The sequence below is a fragment of the Bombus fervidus genome, chromosome 11 (assembly GCF_041682495.2).
Source record: "Bombus fervidus isolate BK054 chromosome 11, iyBomFerv1, whole genome shotgun sequence".
Taxonomy (NCBI): domain Eukaryota; kingdom Metazoa; phylum Arthropoda; class Insecta; order Hymenoptera; family Apidae; genus Bombus; species Bombus fervidus.
In genome coordinates this window covers 8,909,439-8,934,787 of record NC_091527.1, presented here as the reverse complement: position 1 = coordinate 8,934,787, position 25,349 = coordinate 8,909,439, and the positions used below count along the sequence as shown (strand labels likewise).

Sequence of the window (25,349 nt, the reverse complement as noted above, 5' to 3'; positions counted from 1 at the left end):
AAGTATAAATATTATTTTATATCGATGTAATACCATGATTTCTCTCTCATATGGGGAATGAACTAAATAAAATTTGAAGTTTATCGTTTGTCCGTTAGAGGTTAGCAGTCGTCGTATTTAGGATTCTTGTCTACGTCGTAAACGTACGATGGCGCCACACGAACAACAATCTGAGCCATTGAGTTTTCTGCTTCTAGTGAGTTGTGGAATCGGCCATTGCTCCAATATTTTTCTTGTGATTGAAAATGTTCAACCTCTGATGGAAATACGGAAGTGTACATGAGTACTGAGGTGAGTTGTTCAATTACTTGTTGCATTTGCTTTTCTTTTCGCGATGTATTTTTGTAGAAACAAAAACGATAACTAGGTATCAACTATCTGCCAAATTTTGTTCCGCCATCTTTGTTACAAATTCGTTTACATTTTGCTGTGTGTACTGTATTTTTTGCAATTATATCCTGCTCGCATTTTACTTTTAAATTGATCTTAGTTAATTAATTATATATATGATATGACTTACAATTTTGTAAGTTTTCTTTCCTAATTTATTTTTGATCATCAAATTAACCATGCGGGTTTAACAATTACTGTTATGGCCTTGATTTTTTCGTCCAAAAAAAACGAGAGTTATGAAATTAAGCATGTGATGATAATAAGAATATGATACCCTCCTTGTATCGTGTTTGTCATCTTTAAATCAGTGTCCCAATATTTAGTGATACAATACTGTTTTCTTCTAGTTATAAAATTAAAATGGATAATTTTATTAAGTGAATACTTACATATCTTGTATTTGCAGAAATGAATTATATTTTAAATAAAAAAGTATGTAGACTTTGTTGCGTATTATTGTATTATAAGAATAACTAAATTTAATGTTATTTAAAAGGTACGCATATGCATTAAAAAATGTTATCGTTTAATACAATTTTAAAATTAAATATCCTGTATCTGTTTTGGGAGTTTGAACATTCTTAGAAATATATTTGACATAAAATACGTTCAATTTGTAAGTAATGTATATGGAAAATTTTTAATTCTATAATTAATACTATTAATTATTTTATTAAAATATACTATACATATTTGGTTTATTAGATGTAAACGTTAATTTTATATATATACATATATATATGTATATATATATAAATAATTATAATGGAAAATATGATATTGATTTAGTATGTTGTCAGTGTTTAAATGGTTAAAATGATACCGACGGATGAAATCAGAAATTTCTTTATTACCGACTGTTTATAATTTTGTTTTTGAAGGTAACATTACGTAAACATTATATTATTGCTATGACTGATTTATTTATAAACACTTAAATAAAATTTATTGTGACTCAATTATGCATGAGAAGGAATAATAGTTGAATATGTAAGTTTTATAGGTTGTCAAGTTGTAAGATACATATATTTGTGTATAAAAAATAATTTTCATTATATTTTACGCAGAAAAGAAATTGAATGAAACTCGTGTCTCTGGGTCAATATTATTTTCAGTATACAATTTTGAACAGTTTCTAAATTTACATAACAGAACTTGTTAAAAAGATAGTAATCTTAGAAATGATGTTGAAAATGTATATAGTGTCTTTTAATATAAATTTTATTTGTAAAACAATCAGTGCAGATTATAATGGATTTGAGAAAAAGTACTGGAATTGGCTCAGAGTATCATAGATACGATACAATACATATTGAGAACATGAGAAAGCGAGAGTGCCATATCGATCCGGTTAGTTTGAAGTCTACCTACCTCAACCCTGATTATACATACTTTTACCAGTCGCTTTCATTGGCATAGGTTCTATCTTTTATTTTCACTCCTCTATTAATTCTAGAGAACACATGTGTTTTTGGGATGCATATTTTTTTTATTATGGAAATATTTCCTTTCATACTCTTAACGCTTTCGTATTGAAAAGATGTGTACGTATTTGATGCACATTTTTCGATGGCTACCACGGTAACTTCTCGCATCGAGTGTACGGGAAATGTTGAAAATGCACGCTGCATCGTTGCGTAATAATTCTTATTACGGGTAATCTGTTTAAAAACAGTCGTCAGACAATAGTTGTATCATAATGTTATACACACGAGTTGGATATAAATACCACCATCAAGTACAGAGAAAGAAAACAAAACTTCATTATCCTTATAAGATAAATTACTAAGGTATAATTTTTAGTTTTAGTATTCAAGCTATATTCCCTTGTTTACATTCTAATTCTTTCCACGTTTGGTTCCTCGATTGTTTTGTTAGCCATCTGACTTTTTTACGGGGATAAACACAGCAAAATATGCGATGTAACAAAAAGAGATAAAATAACGTATAACGTTGTAGAACTACGTAGCATGTAGGACGTTTGGTTAAAAAATAAATTCGATAAGTCGGTGAATTTTTGGGGAAGTGGATAACGGTATCGGGCGCATGAAAATTCGAGAGTCTACGCTGGTGGGCTGTCTTGGGCGGGCGACGGCTGTGCGCAAAAACGGCGGCAGTCAAGTTCAAGGCCACCAGCTACTTTCCTTTCCCTCCTTGCCTCCGCTGTGGAGCAACCGCCGCCTCCAGTGCCACCACTGCTGCCGCGCGACACCATCGCTACCACCGCTACAACCACTGCCACCGCCGTCATACCCACAGCCACCGCCCCCGCCTCCCACCCATTCTCACCCTTCCATCGTGATATACACGTAGCACGCATAACGCCAGTAACGTATCAACTTAGGCCGAGCATGGGACTGTTTCGACCATGGGGGTAAAGGGAGTGTTTTGGGGCTCGATCGATCTACCTAGTCGTCTGAAAATTCAATTGGCTCCTACGTCTACACAATGTCACTTCATACGCTCTTTCTTCGTTTATATACTCTCAAAGAGTTTCTTCATTTCCATACACACTCTTGATGAATCATAGAAATTTCTCCCAATCATGGAATCGTTCGTTCGATTAACATCTTGCCCTTACAAATCGATTCACTCTTTCCTCATCGTATCTGGAACATCGAAGGAGAAGATTCAATTGTCGAAAGACGTGATTTAAAAGTAACTTTAAGGCCAAGAGTTAATGACCGATTGTCATGACCATGATAATGTCCACGGTAATGTTTCATTTGTATTTGTCCAACATGGTAACAGTTGTGTTTTAGATTGGAGTGGTCGATGATTTTATCATCGATAAATATGGTCCGATCTAATTCCGTGAAGTCTCCGAGTGCGAACAGTTTGCTATGGGATACTTTGAAAGCAGTAACTTGTACTGAATCAGCTTGAAAAATTTCACATTTATTGTATGAATAGTGGGCAATTTTAAATCTACGTTTAACTTTTTTTTATACTAATCTAATCTGTCTATCTAATTGGCAAATATAAGTATGCTTTGGTGACCCGGAGAAGCTTATTCGATCTATCAATGACAATAATAAATCAGAGAGATGTTTGAAATGCTCGGTTTTTCCATTCATAAAACATTATTCTGAATATGAAATTGAATCATAAGATCGAACATGTATTAATTAATTGGACAAGATAATTTGTAGATTGTCCAACAATTCAGTTAAATTGTTACGCGATAAAGTAATTAGAATAAGAAATATATGTTTCGTGGATTTGTGGCGCCCAGTATTAGGATCGGCTGGCTCCGTGTATTACCGTATCGTCTGAATTGCCGTCAGTCGTGTACGGCTCGTCGCGCCGTCAACGTCGTGGTAGGGGGATGCTGTGTACATAAGTACGTCGTGCATGTGCTTATTCGTGTTCTTCATGAGTGTTCGGATCTTAAGCATCGTGATCATTTTTGCTTTTCGTTCGTTTTTTTCGTACAAAAGCATAAGAGGAAAATAAAAGCCCAGCATCCTAGCGCCATTTGGATAGAACCGACAATCATGGATGCATGGATGTATGATGTGGTAGGTGTTGTCGATACATAACCTCTTTCTTCTTCTCGTTCGATCTCGTGGCTTTGTTTACGTTGCTGCGCGCGCGTTCTCTATTGCTTTCCGTTAATCCCTTCGATCAAATACGGAACAAAGTTTTGGTCGTTTCAGAATAAGAATGTTTAAAATTCATTTAATAGATTTATTTCGCAGAATTGTAAATTGTGTATCGCGATAGCTCGTCTGCTCTAGTCAAAGTTTGTAAAAATTCTATGATTCTTGCTGTCTCAAAAATTTTCGTTTTTCTTTTGAATTTGATGTGCATGAATTTAATGATTTTTTTCACGTAGATTGCGGTGATTACATTCGCGGCATGTTCAAACTCGCTTGTTTTCCGATACAATAAGGATACATTACATATATGTTATCTTCGTCGCATACTGTCAGTCAGCTTTAGCGACAACTCGGTTATTACGTTACGACGTGTCTGTTAGATAATCTATCCTGTAACTCACAGATCATTTTTCCACGCCTGCCGTTTTTACCAACGTTACCGTTGATTCGTGATTACTTCAATGCTGTAATCTTCTCTTTCCGTTAATTAATAATTGGAGCAACGATTCCTTTAAATTAAAGGGTTTACCGTGATATGGATAAAATATTTGAATAAATCTTGAGATACTGTATGAGCGTAGCTGGAAATATTTTACACGATTCCACCCAAGAGGTATATGTGTGTGAACGTTGTCATGAAAAAGTTGTTTATTTTGATGGCAATGAAACACCTAAATCGTACGACCTTAGTCGAGAAGCTTTTACCAAATACTTTTTCACAACTGTGATTTTTGGTCGTTTCTCAGAATTTCATTTAATTCTTGTTGTATATCTGCAAATTTTTTAAAATTTAGGACAGCGAGTGTTATGGATAATGATTAATAAAACTCGAAAGACGATGTTAACGATGACGTTAATTTCAAAAGAAAAAAGATATAGGTAATTTGGTTATTCTTGAAACATTGAGAAGAACGCGTAACAATTATCTCGTGCTCCATTTAAAATCGTTTCAATTGTTTCGCGATAATTGGCTTTTACGCGGTCTGATACGCACAAACGATTTTCGACGATAGCAAGCATAATAAAAATAACTTTATGTCAATCCGTTCAGGCATTCTGAATCATCCAAAAATTTTTCGAATTTTTCTGTGTTAATTTCATTTAAAATTCACTTCAGTATCGACGTGTTCGTTCAAAGATGACTCCTGTACTTTATCGATAATGAAGATTTCCTACATTTATCGTACGTAATACATGTATATAACTATATACATTTTCCTCAATCATTTTCAACAAAAGTTGCTTGCGAAATTATTTCTCTCTTTCTGTAGAAATCATAATAATTTCATAATGGTGTATATGTATTTAGCGATTTATACGTATTTAACTATTTAAACGTATTATAAAACGATCTCATATACATCTATACCCACGCGATTAAGTCTTACGCAATTCCATGTGCGTGAAGCTTAATAGGTACATCGGATTGCTGCTTTCACCTTTGAATTTATTATACTTAGCATTTCGATCAACGCACGGACCGAGACATATTTGTATCGATACGTTCTTGAACTTGGTCGATATCGATTTTGATAAAAGGCACTCTATTTCTGGGGAATAAATATTGGCCAATTTTATCTCTCGTAATGTTTGCGAAAGACAATCTCCCTCGAAATTTCGAGTTCGATTATACGTGACGCATACAGAGAATCGATGGATCGAGTTAAGCTGACACTGCAACGGAAATAAAATTGTGGATTCCAACGCAGGAAATTTGGTAGAAGGGAGGCTGCTGGAAAGTTAATAAAAAAATATATATATATTCGTCACGAGGATGCGTCAGTAGGTATTTTCGGACTCTCTGGGTTCTTACTTTATGTTAGAGAAGTTTTCAAACCGTTCTAAGTCGATGGCTCGACCGTTAAAGTATGATCCTCGAATTTTTACGAATTCCTAACGTGACAGAGGTATATTTTTTTATTTCGCGCTATTTCAAGCTATTTTTATTAAATTGTAACTTCGAGATCATTGGTTTCCGTTTGTTTATGGTGATAAATGCTTTCGTATGGCGGGCTAGGGATTCATGCGAACCGCGTTGAAGGAAAAGAAAAGGCACGTTCGAGTAGCTCCGTCATCAAACAACTTTACAAGAAACCATGTGTTTTTGTACTCGAGGTAGTGTCTTGATATATGTGCACTAGCTACAAAGATCTTGCATCGCCTTAATTTTCTCTCTTCGTATCTCGGTTACCGTACACGCTACGAAATTACGTGCGGCATGCACTTGCGCGTTCATCGACATTCAACTTATGTATACTCGTAAGAGAAAGTTTTACACTTATGTTTTGCAATGTGTAAAGTACGCATCTATATATATAGTCACAACATTTGACGACTAAAAAAATATTTTCTTGAATCGAATTCACGTTGATGAACATTAAAGGTTATATCGATCGATGACAGCGACACACTGATCTGATGGAGCGTCGAGATGAAATACTCGAAAGGCAAGCGTTGATAGGGAGTCGGTAAAATATCTGTAGGGCAGATCTGGCAGTACAATCGTAATTATTCGTAAAGAACGTTCGAAAATCGGTTGATCGACGATGCGAAATCGTGGATGCCAGGTATGGTTAGACGCCTGTCGATAGGCTACCGTGATCGGTGATTGGTCGCGCGGGTCGTGGCGATGATGCGTCGTCTGGTTTGGTAAGAAACAAGCTGGGTAATCATCAGCTTTCGGAACTCGGTTCGAGTGGGGAGCGTTGGAGTTTTCAAGCTACGAGACACGTCGGTGACGTCACCTCAGAGCTGGGTCAGCCATAACCTTGGACAATGCGCGAAACAAATTCTCGTATGTGTGATTTCTACTTCGAGAAAACCACACGTTCGTGCAACGTGATTTCCGTTATTTTTTTCTTTCCTTGTTTATTGAAATCAGTTGACCGTGAAGTACATTTGTTAGTAATTCGCGATTCTCCAACGCGTTTAGAATTTTCACCGGATAATTCAGAGACTAAATTTTATCGGAATACGTGCGAATGTAAAAATGTGTAGAAAGAAGGATGTTTAGTAATTTTTGTTGCGCGGAGAAATTTACGTTGGGAGGTTACAGGCAAAACAGGGAGAAGCAATTCCCCGAATCGTTGGTGAAGGTAGAGAGCAGAGACTCGAAAAGTGAAAGAGCGTAGTTCTAAAATTAGTCCAGTGATAATGCTAATGTTATTATAGCGACTCGTTATTGTCTTATTTTTTATTGGCTAAACTTGCCGCGAAATCGGAACATGGTTGTTACCGAAGCTTTGGCCTTGACCGCGACCCAGGGTCTTCATCCTCGAGATATCGATTTGTTCTCTCTACTTCTAATTCTGTATCCACCTGTATATAGCCACGATATCGCTACTTCATGAGTATTGTAATAATTCAGGGTCAGCGCGATCGACTTGTTGCAAAATCGCGAGCATACGATATATATAAGTACGTCGCGACGCTTTTCTTTTATCGGAAATTTATCCGCAGGAAATAAACATTCGTCGTAACTCTAGAAAATAAGATGGTGTTCGGTTCCTTTCAATCGTCTTCGATCTTGTGCAGGAGTCTCGAGTTATCGAGAGAAGATTGCGTAATCTGGGAAGATTTCCGTTCAACGACAGAGTATCGTTTCGCAAAAAATTAGGCGTGATCTAGCCTTCGGCCAATCGGCCAAAATGTTTGTCGTTGAGTCGTTTATCAACGATTCGTACGAGCTGATGTATCTCTTATCGCTCGATTCGAAATACCATTAAGTACCATACGTAAAGGTAGTATGCAATATTTGCAATAGGTGCAGAATATCGGGAGCAAATAATGTAACACAAATGTTATACGTACGAATCGGAACCTAACTCAAATCGAATGAAGTTTCATTCGAGTTTAGCGGTACTCGATAGCGGTAACATGATTCTACGAAATTCCAATTAGTTCGTACGTATCTTCCGTACCTGCGTACCTACTTCCATATATACGTATATAAATACGTTTCTGTAGAAGCGGAATGAACGACGAACATGTGACAATTTGTATAAAACGCGTTGATCGATGTAATTTTTTCAATGTTGGCACAAATGAGACGATCTAATTTGCAACAAGGACTCGTGATCGAGGAGCATGACTTAAAATAAAGCGATCGCAACTGCAACCAACGACTTCTTTTTATTTGTCTCGCTTCTGCCACCTAGACTTTTTCTCGCTTACATAATCGGCTCGTTTAAAAAGAAGTTGGACTGGTCTCGTGCGTACCTCGAGAATTTTGATGCCCATATAGTGGCTTCGATTTCAAATCAACAGCCACACCTCCATACTTATATATGTGTATAGACTTCCGTCGTGTCAGAATTATATTTTATATTTGATTTTTTGCTTAAAAATGATCAGAGAGACGGTGTGAAAGAACATTGTTTTGTATCGGTTTTTGAATATGGTTAATGAATGGCGATCGTTACGAAGACATGTTTGATCGTAATTAAGCCGAGTTATTGCGATAGAAATAAAATTACGACTAGCCGGTGCAATCGATATTCAGGTCATGGCTTCCTCTAAAAATGGATGCCCGATTAAAGGCTTCGTTTTCTTTTTCTCTTGCCTTTTCTTTTTTTCTTAGTTGCGTGCCTATGTATATATGCGAAAAGGCACGAAAACCTCTGTCAAACGGAATAATTAACGACCTTGATCCTCTGACGTGTTACACATGCGAATATCACTTACGCAGAATGAAGTAATATAGTCAACGATTTCGTGCAAATTTCAGGGTATGCGGGTTTTAAGTATTCAACGAGAAAATCATTGATTTTATCGAGCAGGATGATCACTAGAGACACCGCGGTTGCAAAGGAATTAAAAGCCTGTGAATTTTTACCCAGCTCGATTTAGTCCGGATTTATTGTTAGAATTCCACGTGCAGACTTGTCAGAAGCTGTGCGAAAACAGAAGGAAACGAGAGAACGAGCGGATCGACGTGCACGAGGGTATCCGAATACGAGGAAGCTGAAACCGTGCAAGATAGATAAAGAGAGCAGGAGTGTTGTGGCGAGGAAGAGAGCGAGAAGCTAACGTGACTTGGATAGAGAAAGGGAAACAGTGTGAGACAGAGAGAGGAAGAAAGAGAGGAGAGACTCAGACAGAGGGACTCAAGGTCGGCGAAGTCGGTTGTTTCCGTCGAAGTTCGGCGTCTAAAATTGTGTATTGGCTTGGCGCGGTTCTGCGGCCTTCGCGAACGTGGCCGCTTCTCCCACAGAAAAGTCAAGTTCAAGGCTAACCAGATATCGCGATACTCTCGTTTTTCTCTTTCTTTTTTCATTCCATGTTCTTTCCTTCCGTCTGCGTTTTGGTAACTGTTTAATCGAACGGATTATGGAGCGATTCGAAGAATGTGAGAAAATCGAGAATCGCCGATGACTCGTAGGCTTCGTAGTTCGATAGAGACGAATCGAGCTGACGCTTATGCAACCTCAATCTTTTTTCTTCTTTGTCTCTCGAAACTTTCCTCTTTTCGATCACGTCTGTTTTTCTTTTTTTCCCCCTTATTGTTTCGTTGCAACGTGTTTTTCAATTCTGACGAATCGCTCGTAACTTGAGGGGAGTCGTATCGCTGTCGTTTCGTCATGGTCGTCATTATGTATCGTGGTTGAGTGTTCCGCGCACCGTGTCGGTTTTTATTTCATTAATCTAAACGTGGGAGATGTGCATGTCGCGTCGCACACGTGAAGCACTTCGCACGACTAGTCAAGTTCGAGGTTAACCACATACTTCGATGCCTCGTTCTTTTCTTTCCTTTTCTAATCTCTCGCTATCGTTTTTCCTTTTTTCCCGTCTGCCCCTCGGTCGCCATACGATTAACAATTCTTGATCTTTAACGATTTCTGCCATTGAAATAAACTGCCGGTTAAAATGGAGTGCAATCGAAAAAAGCTTTTGACCAACTCGGCATTAATACGAGCGGTGGTCTAATAAAATCTGCATCCCGCGTTCGGCTCGAGTGTCTTTCTCCGTTATTCGTTTGTTGAGTGGTTACACGGCGACCCACTCGAAATTAAAATCGAGCGAATGATATCGGTATCGAAAATTATCACGTTGCAATGATAAGGTATCTGCCTATCTTGTGTGAGAGAGAGAGCGAGGGAGAAGGAGAGAGGGAGAGAAGAAGAGAGAAAGATCGTGGCTGGGTAGCGTATAAATCTCCAGACGTGCGTCCCAAGCTCTCGCAAACGATCGTAACTGCATCTCGCAGAAAAGTCAAGTTCAAGGCTAACCAGATACTCCGCGCTCCTTCCTTTGCCCCTCGACCCCCTTTCTGCGTGCATTTAATATACGATACCGAGGGCGGGAGGGCGGAAGAGGAGCAGCAGGCTTACGCAATCCTTTCACCGTTACTTTGTTCACTATCGTTTTACCCTACTGTTTCTTTAAGGATACCTTTCTTCTCATTAAGTTGTTCATATGACTCGTTTTACCCTCTTTCATAAATTATCCGATTGCGTCGATGGAACAACGATTTCTAGTTCTCCTACCGTTACCAGATCATCGAAAGATTCAGGATGCAGATAAACAGAAAGTATAAGTTCGCTGTATAATTATGAGATTACATTAAGAAATAAAGGAGTTGATATTCCGAGAACATCGATGCTACGTATCGTGAATTTTCTGAAGTCAATTCTAAAAATGCTTGAGGCGTTGGTCGCGCTTAAAAATAGCAACAGAAAAAAAGTGCAGCCGACTGCAGAGCAGGCTGTCTCTTCTGCTTTTCGGCATTTGCTACGGTTTGCTTAAAAGCGAACGCCCATCAGTCTGTGTTATAGGGGACAGATAGGAGAGGAGGATACGTGCGAAATTGTAAGATGTTCTGTTGATTGCTTTAGGTTTGCATGATGCCCGGTGGCGGCACCGAAAATATGATTGGAAATAATAGGACCATGGCGAACATTAAACAAGAAATTGAGAATCCTACGACGCCTACGCAAAATTATCAAGTTTGTTCACCGACCACTACGCTTCAACATCAAGAGGTATTTCGGACATGTAGTTTTTAGGGTTGAAAACATTGTGATTCGTGAGACTAATCGAAAATGTAAAATAACTTGAGGTAGACGATACGTAGTTCTGCAAAATGGTCGATGTTGAGTAACTTTTTTTAATATTTTAGGTGATTTGTAGCAAAATAGAAGTACCAGCCGATTATGGAGGAGGCGAAGGTAGTCCTGGTAGTCCGGAAATGCACCATTGTTCGTCAACCACGCAGCCTTTAGGAACACCAGAGGTACATACACTATACCGTCCTAACTATAGCAAAAGTCCTTGCATTTTTTCTTTCTTTGGAAGCTCTTTTGTAATCTCTGAGTTAGACTCACCATGTCGTTTTATTTAGGAAGGTGTTAAAGAAGAAGACATGATGCCTAGAAGGCTTTGCCTAGTATGCGGGGACGTAGCGAGTGGATTTCATTATGGGGTAGCGTCTTGCGAAGCGTGTAAAGCTTTCTTTAAGAGAACCATACAAGGTAAGAAGAGTTCCTTCGCGATTACAGATATCTCCTTCTGAAGAATTTTCCAGGTAGCACCACGGGATTATAATTATAATTCCAGTGATACGATTTTCTCGTTTCTCTACTATCTGTAGACATCGAAGTATTTTTTTTAATTATCTATATGCATATGCTACTATTCTAAAACGCATATATTCATAAAACTAATATTGGTGCTACCTGGATGAGAACCATGTATATTACAATAAAATAGCGAGTAATTTCACAGGCAACATCGAATACACGTGTCCGGCGAACGGCGAATGTGAAATAAACAAGCGCAGGAGAAAAGCGTGCCAGGCGTGTAGGTTTCAAAAGTGCCTTAGACAAGGCATGTTGAAGGAAGGAGTGCGACTGGATCGTGTCCGAGGAGGGAGACAAAAATATAGAAGATCCACCGATCCTTATACGCCGGTGAAGACAGCTCCGTTGGAAGGTGATTTTTTCATAATTCTTGCTGATATAAATATCATGTTTCGATCGCAATCGTATCAATATAGAACACGTACAGCTCCATATCTCGCAAATACGATTAAATCTTTGATTTTATTCTTTTTAGCAAACATAGCAACAGCAGCTTCTAACGAAATAATAAGTAAGCTATCGGGTCCTTTCTCTTTATTTATTCGAGTCCGATACTTTGATTCGTTGGTAGATTTTTTTCATCCTGACATGAAATCATCTTACATGCAAACATAAATATTCAATGTGTGAATGTTCAAATGGTAAATTTTCTAATTTATTGGTAGATAACAAAATGCTGGAAGCTTTGGCTGCTTGTGAACCTGACATGCTACAAGTGTCCAATATCTCTCATACTCTTGACACAGATCAAAGAGTACTTGGACAATTATCTGACTTATACGATCGGGAACTGGTCGGAATAATTGGTAATAATATAATGTCAATTTTTCTATTAGTATAAAGTTATATTTAATCAATCAATAATTGAGAATTCTTTGCTCAAAGGTTGGGCAAAGCAGATTCCTGGATTCAGTAGTTTAGCACTAAACGATCAAATGCGACTTCTGCAAAGTACATGGGCAGAGATATTGACGTTTAGTCTCGCATGGAGGAGCATGCCAAATAATGGTAGATTAAGGTTTGCCCAAGATTTTACCCTTGACGAACGACTTGCACGCGAATGCCATTGTACAGAGCTATACACGCACGTGAGTATCGTTTAATTATTTCAATGATTTCGATTCATCGTGTACTTTGTTACCTACTACATGTATATACGTCTCTATATGTATTATTTGTTTTTCAACAGTGTATCCAAATCGTAGAAAGGCTTCAAAGATTGGGTTTAACGAGAGAAGAATATTACGTCTTGAAAGCATTGATATTAGCAAACAGTGATGCGAGATCAGATGAGCCACAAGCGCTATATCGTTTCCGAGATTCTATCCTAAATTCCCTATCAGACTGTATGGCGACAGTAAGACCAGGACAAGCGCTTCGTGCCACTCAAAATATGTTCCTAGTGTTGCCCAGTCTCAGGCAGGTTGATGGAATTGTTAGAAGATTTTGGTCTAGTGTTTATCGAACGGGAAAAGTACCAATGAACAAGCTCTTCGTAGAAATGTTAGAAGCTGCTTATTATCGATGAAATATCAACTTGAACTCAACAATATCTGTATCAAGGACTTCATGGAATCGCTGTTATTCGATGTTAGCAGCGTTATAGTTATAACACGTCATGAGTGAGTAGGGTACGTCCCTAGAAGTATAAACGAAAGATGGTGAGTGATAGTGAAAAACGAAAAGAAACGGAGATGTGCAGTTTTATTTGTTTTCTGTAAGAGAAAGACTCGTAAGAAAGAAAAGGCTTTATTTTTCAAACGTGAAAAGTATTGGAGCGTAGAGCTTTGGCCAGTGATTCCACCGGTCATCAAAATTCGCGAAACACATTAAGATGTCAGGTACATTGTTTCGTCGAAATAACCAAACTTTCCTTTTCGAGTACCCCTTTTACAGGTACAAAGAAAAAAAGAAAAAAACAATGTTATTTCAGGATAGCATACGTAGTACAAGATACGAGATGCTTTTCCGGAGCTCTCATTTTAGGATAGTTTACGAAAACCTGTCGCCAGACAGAAGAACCTACCAAATAACTAAAACGTTTTCATTTACGTAAGATCGTGACATGATCACCGAACTGGTGATATCGTAGAAATGAAATGCAAATGTACTAACTGTGGGTGTTTGACGTTATAGAGTTAGCATCGTGTTACCAAATACTACCAACTCAATCAAAATTACATGTAGCTCCGATTCGGATCTTATTTTAGTTATGTCTTTTCTCTGAAAAAAAATCCAGTCAATTTGAAATTAGAGGAACGCGAAGCGTGTATGTTTAAGAGCGTCGAAATAAAATGATATATGCCATTTTATATAGAATAATTGCACATTTTAATACCATTAAGTGTAAAGATCGATAAATGTAAATCGATGTGTGTACTGCATTGAACATCCATAGTTATAGTTCAGCGAATGAATTTAGTATGCGCTGTTGTACAAATTGAACCAATTACATGAACAGAGCTGTGAACAGTGAACAAGGAAAGCGAAAGAATGGCTGGATCGTTCTCTAATTAGCGTCACGCTGTTTTTTACGAGGTACTGTGAAAAAGATGTTTCGAGAACGAACCTTTGGCCAGGTTGCCAGGTTCTAGGGAAAGCAGAAAAAAAATTTAACAGATTGTTGAAATGATTGCGAAATGTTATTCGCGCGTGCCACACAGAGAGCGTAGGAGAATATATATTATATTATATTATTATATTATATTATATTGTATGTATTCAGGGATCTTTATTATCTAAATAGTTATTATTGTTACGAGATCTGTGCACGGATCTTGCGCATAATATCGCTTTTTTTCGAAGCGAGGAATCGTAATATCGTATAGGAGCTACTACTCACACATAAAACTCATTTCTAAAGGAGGAAAAACCGTTTGTAACAAATTAATGAAGTTTTTTCTTTGTCGGTTACACGCAACGAAACACGAAGTTTCTATCGACTTTCGAATCGGCTTTTTGTTATTTCGCGATTATTCGATATTATCGAGAGAAAGAAATTGTTTAATGAAAAGTTATAAATAAATATTAGGGTAAATTATACGTTATAGCAGATCGAGTCGCTCGAAACTTTTTAGTGTTGAAGTGCAGTGTAATCTTGTGACGTTCAGAGTGCAATAATATCAGGACATGCGATTACATTTTTCTACTGGTCAATCGATCGCGACGCCCCTTTGAGTTTTCTTTATTTGTATATTTCGTCTCTGTTCTTCTACCGTTTGAAACTTTGTTTAAACCTCCTGCATTTAAATACACGATGCAAATAGTTGGCAGCAACGCTTACATATTGCGTGTCCTTCCTCCATTAGTTTTTCTTAATTACCTATTACGGTTCATTCCTCACTACGAAACAGATAATGCAACGAATGCGATGGGGAAAAAAAGAAAGAAGAAAATCGCTGCTAAGCCACGGCGAATTTTTGTCCTGCTTTTTTTTCGGTTTTCTTTATTACATGTTCTTCCCTTTTTTTTTCAACAACGTAGGTTTTTCTGTCTCTTTCTTTCTTTCTTTCTTTTAATTTATAAATTACAATAAAAAAAGTCACGTTATTTGTTATACTGCCTTCGTGATCGTAAATTTTGGAAGAGAATCAAACATTGATTGTTTATTGGATAATAATTTGGTTCGAATGTTGTTTCGATATGTGTTGGTAATGGTTTGTTAAACTATTTGTCTTAGTTTATGCGAATATTCGTCAGAGAATCAATAGTCGACGTTTTAATGGCATTTGTCGTGTGTTGATAACATCGAACGTTGTCCATTTCAAAGAAAATTGTCTAATAACAATGTTTGGTTCCAGATAATAATAGTATCTATATATACCGTCCATAATAGGGGGTATTAGAGTCATATATCAGTAAAGTCGATTAGGTTTAATCGACGACTTAAACATATTTCAGTTCCATTCCTGTTAAATGTGTTAATATTTTGTTTTTCAATCACGCTGTCCATAGGTTTTTTTTATATACCGCGTACTTGCGTGTTACTTTATGTTTCGATAGAAATGTAGAATTTTCACGTGCCATCAAATTCATGATCCATTTCTTAAATCTTTTCTTAATATGTCACGTTTGTTCCAAGAGACACAAACATCCAAGCGGATGAATTTCCAAAAATCTTAAAGTTGTTTTGGCAGATCCATTTAGCTTTTTGGTTTCTAGGATTCTATCGCAGTTAATACGATGATGGGAATATTTTTGAATTTATAAATAGTTAAGGAGAGAGGCGTAATCCATCGTAATGAGTCATGATCAAACGATTTGATTGATCCTGCGGCGTGTGTTTTGCCGTTGTTTTATAAATTAGATTTAACGTGCCGGTTGGACAGTGGATTTTACAGGCATTTTCTCTTTGTCATGTTTATGGATTCGCCGTGGCGGTAGAATCATAGTCTCAGGGTTTCAACCAACAACCAACAAATAGAAAAAAATGATACAAATTTAGAGACGTATAAATAATTAAGCGCGCGAGTATATTTGTGGAGCAACATATTATGTATAATAGTAACGATAGTAATAACATTCAGGATGATAATGATAATGATAACGATACAGAATATTAACATTAGTATTAATGGTGATAACAATGATGATGATAATAAAGATAAGAATGACAAGAAACACTATACGGTGACTTGTTGCATTGTAAATCGAGATTTGCGCATTTGCTTTGCATACTGGTGCATGCACTGCGAAAGAAATACAATTTTAATGTCACTATTTCTTAATGAACTTCTTTACTGTGGCCAGGAGAAAACTTGTACATATATGGCTTATCCGTATCGTAAGAATTTACACCAACAAATTCAACCACATCCTCTCTGCTGTATTTTTCTTACACTGTATGATTGCACAACTTGAAAACAGCTCCCGCTTGTCTCGCGAAACGTGCGTGCGCCAAGAAAGATGACAAATGGATCCGTGGACTTGAATTGTTTCATATATCATAGCGTGCACTGTTTACAGTGTAGATTTGTTTCTTCTTCGAAAGTACAATATAAAATGGTTCGAAAATCCTTCTTTCCTCGTCCGTTCGTCGGGCGAACTTGCCAGACCAGTCATAAATTGTACCTGCTGCGAAGAAACGCTGCTTCTGCGACTTTTACGAATATGTGTACAGATATATATATACCTGTAATTATAATTTTTATATATTGAAAGGAAACATATGCGTAAGCATTAGTAAATCGATCGAAAATAAAGTAGGAACTAACTCGATTTTTATTTTTGAAATTTTGATTGTACGGGCTCCTGTTTCAACTGTCGCGTACTGAAAAAATTCGCAAACATCCACGTACAGAATGTGCCGATTCCAACGAAATAGAATATACGTGGCCTCAGTTAGCGCAGCAATCATGTCGCAAGTGGCAGTTCCGCGTGTGTTTCTCTATTTATTAGCCGCCTTCCTTGTCACTTTTTCAAGTAAGCGTTATTTTCTTTAATATATATACGCAACTTTAATATATATATATATATTATATAATATATATACATACATATATATATATATATATATATATATATGTTGATGCGTAGCGAATTGATGCAAAGCGAAATTGAAAAAGAGCATTTCCCCACAGAAGCAAGTTTATACGTGCCGCCGGATGATTGTTTGAAATTCGATGTCGGTGATATTGAGGATTACTTGTCGAATCTCAATTTCGAGAATGTGCCGACGATCAATATGATGATCGGCGGGTTCAAATGCCCGGTCACAGCTTTGCCCTTCCGTGCTTTGAAATCAGACTGGGCAAGGCTGTTGCTCCTGCGAAAAGCGCAACCGAAGGAATCAATTTTCTTAAAGAAACTGGATCGTCTTATCGGAATTTTAGTGATCGCTTACTTTCGAATGGAAGAACGTTTCGATGTTATGCAATCTGGATTTTGGAGTATAAGCAGGTTGGTAACAAAAACTCTAACTTTCAACGATAAAGACTTTTTCACAAGCTTGATCTTTGTATTTTATTCGATCGAATATTTTGGTAGTCCAACCGCGACGTCTGTACACGAAAGCACCACGAGCACTGATTCGAAGGAGGAAACGAAGAAACTCGATAACTCGATCGCTAATTCAAGAGAAATAAATAAAACCTCAGTGAATTTTCCTATAAGTCCTTTTTTCAACACAGATGAATCCAGTAGCACGTTCGAAATCGAACGAAGGCAAAATCGGTAATTTTGATACAATATATAATATTTCTTTAAAGCATCACTCGATAAGCGAGCAAATCGACAAAAAGAGGACGGTAACCGCTTTCGTAAATATTGCAAATTTTTCAGAAAGAACCACTGACAAACAGAAATACACAGAGATATCGACTTTGAGCACGAATGAATCCGTTACGATTAACACCGCGAATAATTTTACTAGAAATAAAAATGGCACGAATATTTTTACGAGAGATGAACTAAGTGAAGGTGGAGACGATTCTGACGCTGATAGAGATATTAATTTCTCAACGACAGAATTTAGCAAAGACACTAAACTAATTATAACTGGCTCGAACGCTGTTACTGCTCGTATTCTGGAAACGATGACTTCTTCCAGTTATCAAAAATCAATAGCGACAAGTAAAGAAAGAACGTGGAATCAATTACCTCTATTATATTTAGCGCCACGCAGACTAATGGCGTGAGAAAGCATGGTACTCAGAAAATGCGTAAGAAAGATGACTTTCCTGTATCGTACGATTATGAAGTTATCGACTTTAACTTAGGGAAATCTAAGAATGTAAATAGTGGAGAAATTTTTTACGTAAAACCTACCAGCGAGCAAAGTCACGTTTATTCAGATAAAATTTCTACTAACCCGACCGAAAGTTTTAATCAAAGTCCTCCGAATAATCGGACTGGCGGTGTATCCCAAGTCTTTGAAGAGGTTCCATGGAATTTCATGAATTCTACTGTTTCCTCTAATAAGATCAAAAAGTCTTCGATCTATAAAAATACTCCGCTTGGCAATGACTTTTGGAAATACACGATAAATTCACCAAAAGTTTCTACGGTTACTGCAGATCCGACGTTAATGTCGCAGACAAGAAGGACGGAAAGGTACAAAGGAAATTTGATAAAATGTAAAAAACGCGGAAGCTCGAACACCGATATTGAAAAAGTGTTTAGGTGGTTTTATACTTTCGGTCACTCCAGGTACATATTTATATGTTTCTCTTACATCACACGTTCTTTTCCTAATTACCTTTCGTTTATTTGTCAACGTTTTGTCATAATTACAGTAAAAACAATTCGGTTAATCGAGGCGTCTACATCGCATGCAAAGGAAAGAGTCACAACGGCAAAGAGTAACCTCGCCAAACGATATTTTTCATCTGCGAGGTATTAGAATAAATTTGCATACACGTATCTTTTAAAAGGCGAAAGTTTGGATTGTTTTGAATCGACGATAATAAAATTGTTTGACTTTCACGTGGCTGGATATTGCTTCTTGATTTGTCTGATTATACGGTATTTGTAGATGGTATAAGAAAATGCACGTTGCGACAACTGGACACTTGCCGATTCTTATCAGCGATATTGCGGGCCAGTCCATAAATTCATGAGGCGGGGCAACGCTGACTGATATTTACGAGGTCCGCAGCTGGTAACGTTCGTCATGCTTTACGAGCTGTCGTAAACGAATCCTCTTATTATTCAGTTCTCTGTCCATAGGATTTTTCGGATTGTCTGCAAGCAGTTGGATTGTCCGCTTGATTGGTTCGATGCAATTTACGCAGGCAACGATAGCTTGAACGACATCGTGTTTCGGATGTGATTACGATCCAGTTGAAATTACACGCGAAATCGTGGGAAAAAAGATACGGGATCAGTGTTGCGCTGTTCAAAATGTTCTCGTTATCCGCAGGAAAGGGAATGAAAACGGTTGCGATGAGTACATAATTGGCTTTACGCAAACTATCGTGACTCGATGGTTTAATAACGGTTTTTCGAGATAGCACACCCGATCAGTTTAATTTGCAACGATAGCATATCAGCGGGTTGCGGTTAATAACCAGTCGAAGGTACGCGAACAAATAGGTGCGTTCAATCAGCACGTCGTGTCGTTCCGAATTATTCCGCGATATTTTTGTTAAAATATCCGTTCGTTCGTTTCGTTTGTCGATTTACGGTCCACGATAGTATGTGTACACGTTTTGTGCAAATGTGCACGTGTATTCAAAACATATGGAGAATCATCGAGTCGAATAACTTTATCGCTTATATTAATTACATTATACAAGCTAGATTTTCAGTAAATATGCTTAAAATTTAGATTTACAGGGTGGTTATCAATTTGTAAATCCGAATTATCTCCTCGGTAGAGACTATACGCGATTTATGACTCTTTATTTCCTCGCAAGGGTATCCTGTCTATTTTAAATATTCCAGATGTTAATTCTCCTCTCTTGTCTATTTTCTGATATATTTTTAATATAAATTCGTAGCGCGATACGATACGTTCGCGTGGTGTTCGCTTTGGAAACCTTGCTAAATTAAATATGTGCCGGTATTGTACAGATTAATCGTTAATAGAGTAATCAGGAAGTTAGCCTTCTATCTTTTATTCGTTCTATTGCCGTTGACTTCTTCGTGATCGAGCTAGCGTTTTAATTGGAGAACATTATTATCGTTGGTAGGTTCGTCTGGTGCATCTTCTTTACAAGAATTAGCATCAGAGCGAGCTATATTTATTAGAGTCAATAATTTAGCCTGTTGTGAAACGGATTAGAGCGGTATATCGTTCCTTCTAAGGAAACAAATTACCTTGCCTTGGCGAGATGCTAGTTGAACAGAGCATTCCTGGTTTCCCTTTGCACCTGCTTTTCCCTATTTCTCACGTCCACGCCGACAAACAGTCGCGCTTTGACGCGACTCGTTGGTAATTGCGTTAACAGTTGCGACCAAACCGCTTGGAAATTCAAGGTTTCTCGTTGAATGCGAAATATTGTTTGACAGCATTAGACTGATCGACACGCTTCATAAATTGCGACGTTTGTTTCGTTTTTCTCGAGAGCCGGGCGAATTAAGCTGAGAAATCGTTCACGGAAGAGGCGTGTCGTGGGTGGGGAATTGATAAATAAAGGTGATCAATCGTGAGCAAATGTTCAACTCTGGCGAAACAAATTTGCTCATTACTTATCATTTCTTCGCGATTACTCGCCGGTCGGATTAGCCGTACATTGTTCTTCGGGAGGGAAACAAATTAGTCGCTTCACAGGAACGCGACTTCGAGAGGTTCTCTGGCCGGGTTCGTTCCTACGGTCTTCGTGTCTAGAATACGGTAATGCCGGTGTACGTTCGCTTGTTCAAACTGTTCGTCAGGGTTACTTTAGCTTCTTGAGCAGCATCGAGAGTAGCAACGATGGACTAGCGGCTAGAGCAACGTTGAGGCTAGTATCTACCACCGACAGAAAGTTCACGGAAATCATTTAACCGAGGAAGAGTAGCGCGATCACAGGAAAAGAGGAGGAGTGCAGAGCATCGGTGTACGATGGTGGTGGTGCCGCTGGAGGTTGAGGCGAGGGTGAAGAAACGCTCGGTAATTATTTTACCGACGGAAGCGAAGGGATGAGAGAATGCAACTTGCACCCTTCCTCTTTTCACTTCACCTCCGTTTCTGGCGGCTTGATGTTAATTCATACTAATTGGTTGCATTACTCTCGTTTCATTCACCCGCCGTGGTTGTTTCCTTCCCTTTCGATGGGAACCGCGCATCCTTGTTTTTGTTACTCGACGTCCTGCCATGCTTTTTATTAATTAGTCGCCAATTAATTTCAAATATTTCCTATAATTTAACCGTAATTCTCACATTCTCGTGCATACTTTCGATTGTTTAGTTTTTCGTCATAAACTTCCGATAACGTCCCGAACGAAGAAACTCGATTTACTAAACATCAGCGGTACGTCCATTGCGAACAATTTGTCTCATCGCGAAACTTTTGATATTCGAATAAAAGTTTATCTAATTTTCATTAGTTAAACGAATTAAAGAAGCGATGATACAGTCTTTGCGATACACGTAACAATACCGTGTAACTCGTTCGGCTGTTGCAGATACAGCGGAAAAGCTTGAATTATAGAGAAATAAAACAACGGCTTAACCCACACCGAAACAGGAGAAGAAGGAAGGAGCGTTATAAATAGGCGGGTAGCTCTTTGTTCTCGGCAACATGTTCCGCAACGATAAAAATTTCCCGCGAAACCAAAAGATCTTATGGACCACGTGTAGCTATTTTTATGTCACTTGGCCAATTTGTGGGTCGCACGCGTTTCTTAGATATCTTTGGTTATCCGTGTTTCAAAAAATATGGAACGTCGGCTTAAGAGGAAGTTGGCTGAAAAATTCCAAGAAATTGATGGACCAGTCGTAATCTGCAGCAGGAGACGGCTCGCGAAAGTAGGAATCTATCTAGGTGGCGAAGGAAGAGCGAAGATGCGTGAGAAAGCGTCGGATTGTTGGACACCCCTTGCGAGGGTGTAATCATCTTTGCTCAGTCTCGTCCGTGAAAATCCATTCTCGTCACGTCGAGACAAACGGGCTCAGTTGACTCTCCATCTAAATCTCCTTCTTCCTTTCGTTCTCCGGATCTCCTTCTTCCTTCACTCGCACGGATAAGAAATGAAATTAAAATTCTCCAGGAGACTGAAACGTCACGTTCCTCGTCGTCCGTCTCATCTCATTCCTCGTTTCGTGGAAGGGAGCACCGCGTCCGTTCGCCTCCAGGTATCCGGAAGATAAAGGAAACGAGAGATCGAGTCTGCTTCGTGGGATCTCGCAGATCGTTCGATTCGGACGAGCTGAGCTACCGGTGGATCTCCAACTTTCCACAGAAAAGAACGAATCCCAAAGAGTTGGGCTAACCTAAAACTTGGAATAAAGGCTCTGATCCTCTCCTAGGAATGCATAGAGATGCGTACGAGAGTCGGTGTGAAATATTTGTTTTCCAAATAGAGGTCGAAGAAATAGTATTTTGATATCGCTACCGTTCGAGCTTCTTCGGATACGTGCTCTCTGTGCAAAGGGACACTGGGACGTTCCGTATCTTTGCTTTGGAAATTTATGGAATTTACTTTTCATAGAAGAACCTTGCGTGCGAATCAAGGCAGCCTTCTTGTCCATCGAAGACGGACTAGTCGATCTCGTTAAGTGAAAGAAAGGACGAGGTACGGTTTGTGGGTAGGTCGGAGTGGAAAGCGTGGCTGGTTAATTGGAATCGCCTGCAAACTTGGCGACTTCTCAGCCTCGAAAGCATCGATGAAATTGCAGTACCCGTCAAGCTTCGGCCGGTTTCCTCTTCAGTTTCGAGATCGTTTCTACCTTCTCTTTGCTCGTCGCTTTTCATCCAGCGACAGTGGGATGCGACTCAATCTCGCTGCCAGCTTTCGTCCCGAACACACTGTCATCTTCGACGGAACACGGTGGATCTCTTTGACTCTTAAAGACGGTGTGACGTGTAAGTAATTGTTACTTCATCGCTACGTTGATTATAGCAATTTTCCTAGCTCCTTGGCTCGCTCATACTTTTCTCTTCCTCCTCTCATTTACTTCATTACCTTCTTTGTCTGTTCGCCGCGTAACTTTATCGCGGAAATTAGTTTCGCTTCTTGCGCATATATGGCGCAACATCGATGCGACCATCGTTACACATCCACATACGCATTTTCTTTCAACTTTGACTGTTTCACACCTCGGATTACAAAATTGTCAGGTCGCCGCCATTCACGGTATGCAGCCGAGAGAATGCCTGGCAATTAATTATTCTCTTCTACTTTTTCCTCCGCAAAGAGGAATAAAGGAAGAATATGTAGGCGTGAGTTTCCAGGAAGTTCGCGCAAAACAAGTGGAAATCTTTTTCGCCGATGGTCACCTTCAATTCTCGCTAGTTTTTTTTCAGACAGCGTTCTCGTCGCGAGACGAGCTTTTCTCTCGTTCGTAAGTTACGCTTTCCTTTCTTCGTCGTGCCAAAACTCGTCCGGCTCGTTAATACTTTCGCGGCGATCTCCGAGTATAAATTTCGCCGTGGAATTTTCCATCGTATATCGTAAAAAGGGTGGTTTTTCACGAACGAAAACTGTTCTATTTCTTACCAAACTACCGCGCGATCGTTAATTTCTTTGTCGCGGATGGATCAAACGACCAGCGAAATTTTATCGAAATTTCCATTCGACCGGAGGAAAAATGGGAAAGTGGGTGTGTCTTATGGAACGTTGGAGCATTCGTCCTTGAATTATGTAATATTTCATCCAGGGAATTAATTCAGCGTCTTTTGTTCAGGAAACAAGGAGGGAACTAACGAGCTGCGTATTGTCCGAGATTTCATATCAAACCGATATTTCTGCACGATTCAACGACAAGGCGTTTGTCGAACGACGAAGACGTAATTACGAAAGCAGAGCGTCGAACGATCTTGGCGGTCGGAGGAAGCGGAACGACGCCTTGCCCCGACCTTTCCCATCTTCGGCATCAGTAAGTTAGAACTATTCGAAACGTTTCGTCCCTCGTTTGCATGCCGATACGTGGCACTGAACCAAGAACCAAGTCAGCCCCTAGATCGAGCGCAGACCGACCTGAGCGCGAAACTTCACCAGTGCCATTTCTCGGATATAAACTCGACGCTCGGATCCACGTACAGGTACACTCTGACTGGAAACTGTGAATATAGGTGCGACGGAGTCTCGCCGGGGATGATGCCTTGCAATTTCGCGCGATTACCGCAGGGCTCTTCCAATTTGCCGAGAAACTTTGCCGTTATCGCCCTTCTATACTTGCTAGATCGATAATCTCTCTCGCTCGTTCGCTCCTCCGAGACGTTGTTGGAATCGCTACGATCGCCTTTGTATTTTTTTTTTTTTTTTCGAATTTGCGAACAGGTAAACGAGAGTACAGAGCGTGCGGATTTGAAACGAGACGATTAATCGCAGAAGGAAAAGTTCGGGGCGCGGAAGCGAAACGGCGGGTCGATACGCGTCGATTGTTCGAGGACGCAACGAGGATGCGCGTTCACGGAGGACGGCTCATCTTAATCACCAATTCATCACTCGCCATTGCCCCTCGAGGCAATCGCGCGTGAACCTAGCCTGATAGACGATACATCGGCGATACCGAAGCGTAGGCATCGTCGCATCCTGGCTCATCCCCGATTCGCCCGAGAACTGGACACGCTCGGCCAAATACCTTCGCTAGCTGGTTACATATAGCCAAGTATCTAATCGTACCAACTACACCAAGGTTTTTCGAACGAGCTTGATGTTGACAGACTGAAATTAAGGTCGGCGCGGAACGCGAGGGTACACCGAATTGATACGGACGATCTCGCTGACGGGGACGCTTCGCCGACCCGCAGCCTCGTTTATCCGGATAACGATCCTTAAATTATTTCTAACTGGCGATTGTTTGGTCGTGTCGTTCCGCGTCATTTTCGATCACCGACTTCGTCTTTCCACTCGTTCATGGAACTCCAACTCCTGTTAAACGATAAACGATCGCTCGAGGACGCCCTTTTCTGACGCAGAACCACGGAGAGAAATAGCGGTGGAGATTGGCGAAACGCTGAAACAACTATTTGCGTTTGAACGGTATAAAAGAACGTCTTGACGATCGTTCGTCTAACAGAGGACTGGAATATCGCGAAAAAGAAATACCCTTGTGAAACGCATGATTTTCTAAAGTGCTGCAGCAAGTGACCGGGCAACGGGGCGGGAACAGCGAAGTAGGATCAGTTACTCTTCCAGGAAGGGATGCGTTGGTCCGTGAACTCGCCGATAACGCAGAATTATAGTCCCA

General features: G+C 39.3%; 2 protein-coding genes across 10 annotated transcripts; both read left to right on the top strand.

Annotated features, from left to right (window-relative positions):
• The first annotated feature begins 134 nt into the window (after window positions 1-134).
• Window positions 135-14,854, top strand: Err (estrogen-related receptor). 6 transcript variants are annotated; one of them, XM_072013117.1, is made up of 9 exons: window positions 135-291; window positions 10,829-10,975; window positions 11,113-11,226; window positions 11,335-11,464; window positions 11,703-11,924; window positions 12,048-12,083; window positions 12,238-12,378; window positions 12,458-12,660; window positions 12,762-14,854. In XM_072013117.1, the coding sequence occupies exons 1-9, from the start codon at window positions 280-282 to the stop codon at window positions 13,098-13,100; spliced, it is 1,344 nt and encodes a 447-aa protein (XP_071869218.1). In that variant the 5' UTR covers window positions 135-279; the 3' UTR covers window positions 13,101-14,854. The 6 variants fall into 6 exon arrangements, with proteins under 6 accessions (XP_071869218.1, XP_071869219.1, XP_071869213.1 ...); XM_072013118.1 differs by lacking the exon at window positions 135-291 and adding an exon at window positions 3,707-3,914 and having other exon boundaries at window positions 10,829-11,037; XM_072013112.1 differs by lacking the exon at window positions 135-291 and adding an exon at window positions 3,708-3,914.
• A 368-nt stretch (window positions 14,855-15,222) lies between these two features.
• On the top strand, window positions 15,223-19,914 carry LOC139992366 (uncharacterized). Of its 4 annotated transcripts, none has more exons than XM_074111967.1 (6): window positions 15,223-16,993; window positions 17,152-17,470; window positions 17,558-18,718; window positions 18,805-18,904; window positions 19,044-19,158; window positions 19,238-19,914. In XM_074111967.1, exons 3-4 carry the CDS (start codon window positions 18,228-18,230, stop codon window positions 18,872-18,874), a joined length of 561 nt encoding a protein of 186 aa, XP_073968068.1. In that variant the 5' UTR covers window positions 15,223-16,993; window positions 17,152-17,470; window positions 17,558-18,227; the 3' UTR covers window positions 18,875-18,904; window positions 19,044-19,158; window positions 19,238-19,914. The 4 variants fall into 4 exon arrangements, with proteins under 4 accessions (XP_073968068.1, XP_073968067.1, XP_071869257.1 ...); XM_074111966.1 differs by having other exon boundaries at window positions 17,152-17,743; window positions 17,852-18,718; XM_072013156.1 differs by lacking the exons at window positions 19,044-19,158; window positions 19,238-19,914 and having other exon boundaries at window positions 17,558-17,743; window positions 17,852-18,718; window positions 18,805-18,994.
• The last annotated feature ends 5,435 nt before the right edge of the window (window positions 19,915-25,349 follow it).

What these genes read in the sequence shown, in the direction of transcription:
- Err (XM_072013112.1), top strand. Translation starts at nt 3,891, where the DNA reads ATGGATGCATGGATGTATGATGTG. An exon ending in CTACGCTTCAACATCAAGAG is followed by an intron (nt 10,976 to 11,112) that starts GTATTTCGGACA and finishes TTAATATTTTAG; the next exon opens with GTGATTTGTAGCAAAATAGA. An exon ending in GGAACTGGTCGGAATAATTG is followed by an intron (nt 12,379 to 12,457) that starts GTAATAATATAA and finishes CTTTGCTCAAAG; the next exon opens with GTTGGGCAAAGCAGATTCCT.
- LOC139992366 (XM_074111966.1), top strand. Translation starts at nt 16,873, where the DNA reads ATGTGCCGATTCCAACGAAATAGAATATACGTGGCCTCAGTTAGCGCA. An exon ending in CTTCCTTGTCACTTTTTCAA is followed by an intron (nt 16,994 to 17,151) that starts GTAAGCGTTATT and finishes ATTTCCCCACAG; the next exon opens with AAGCAAGTTTATACGTGCCG.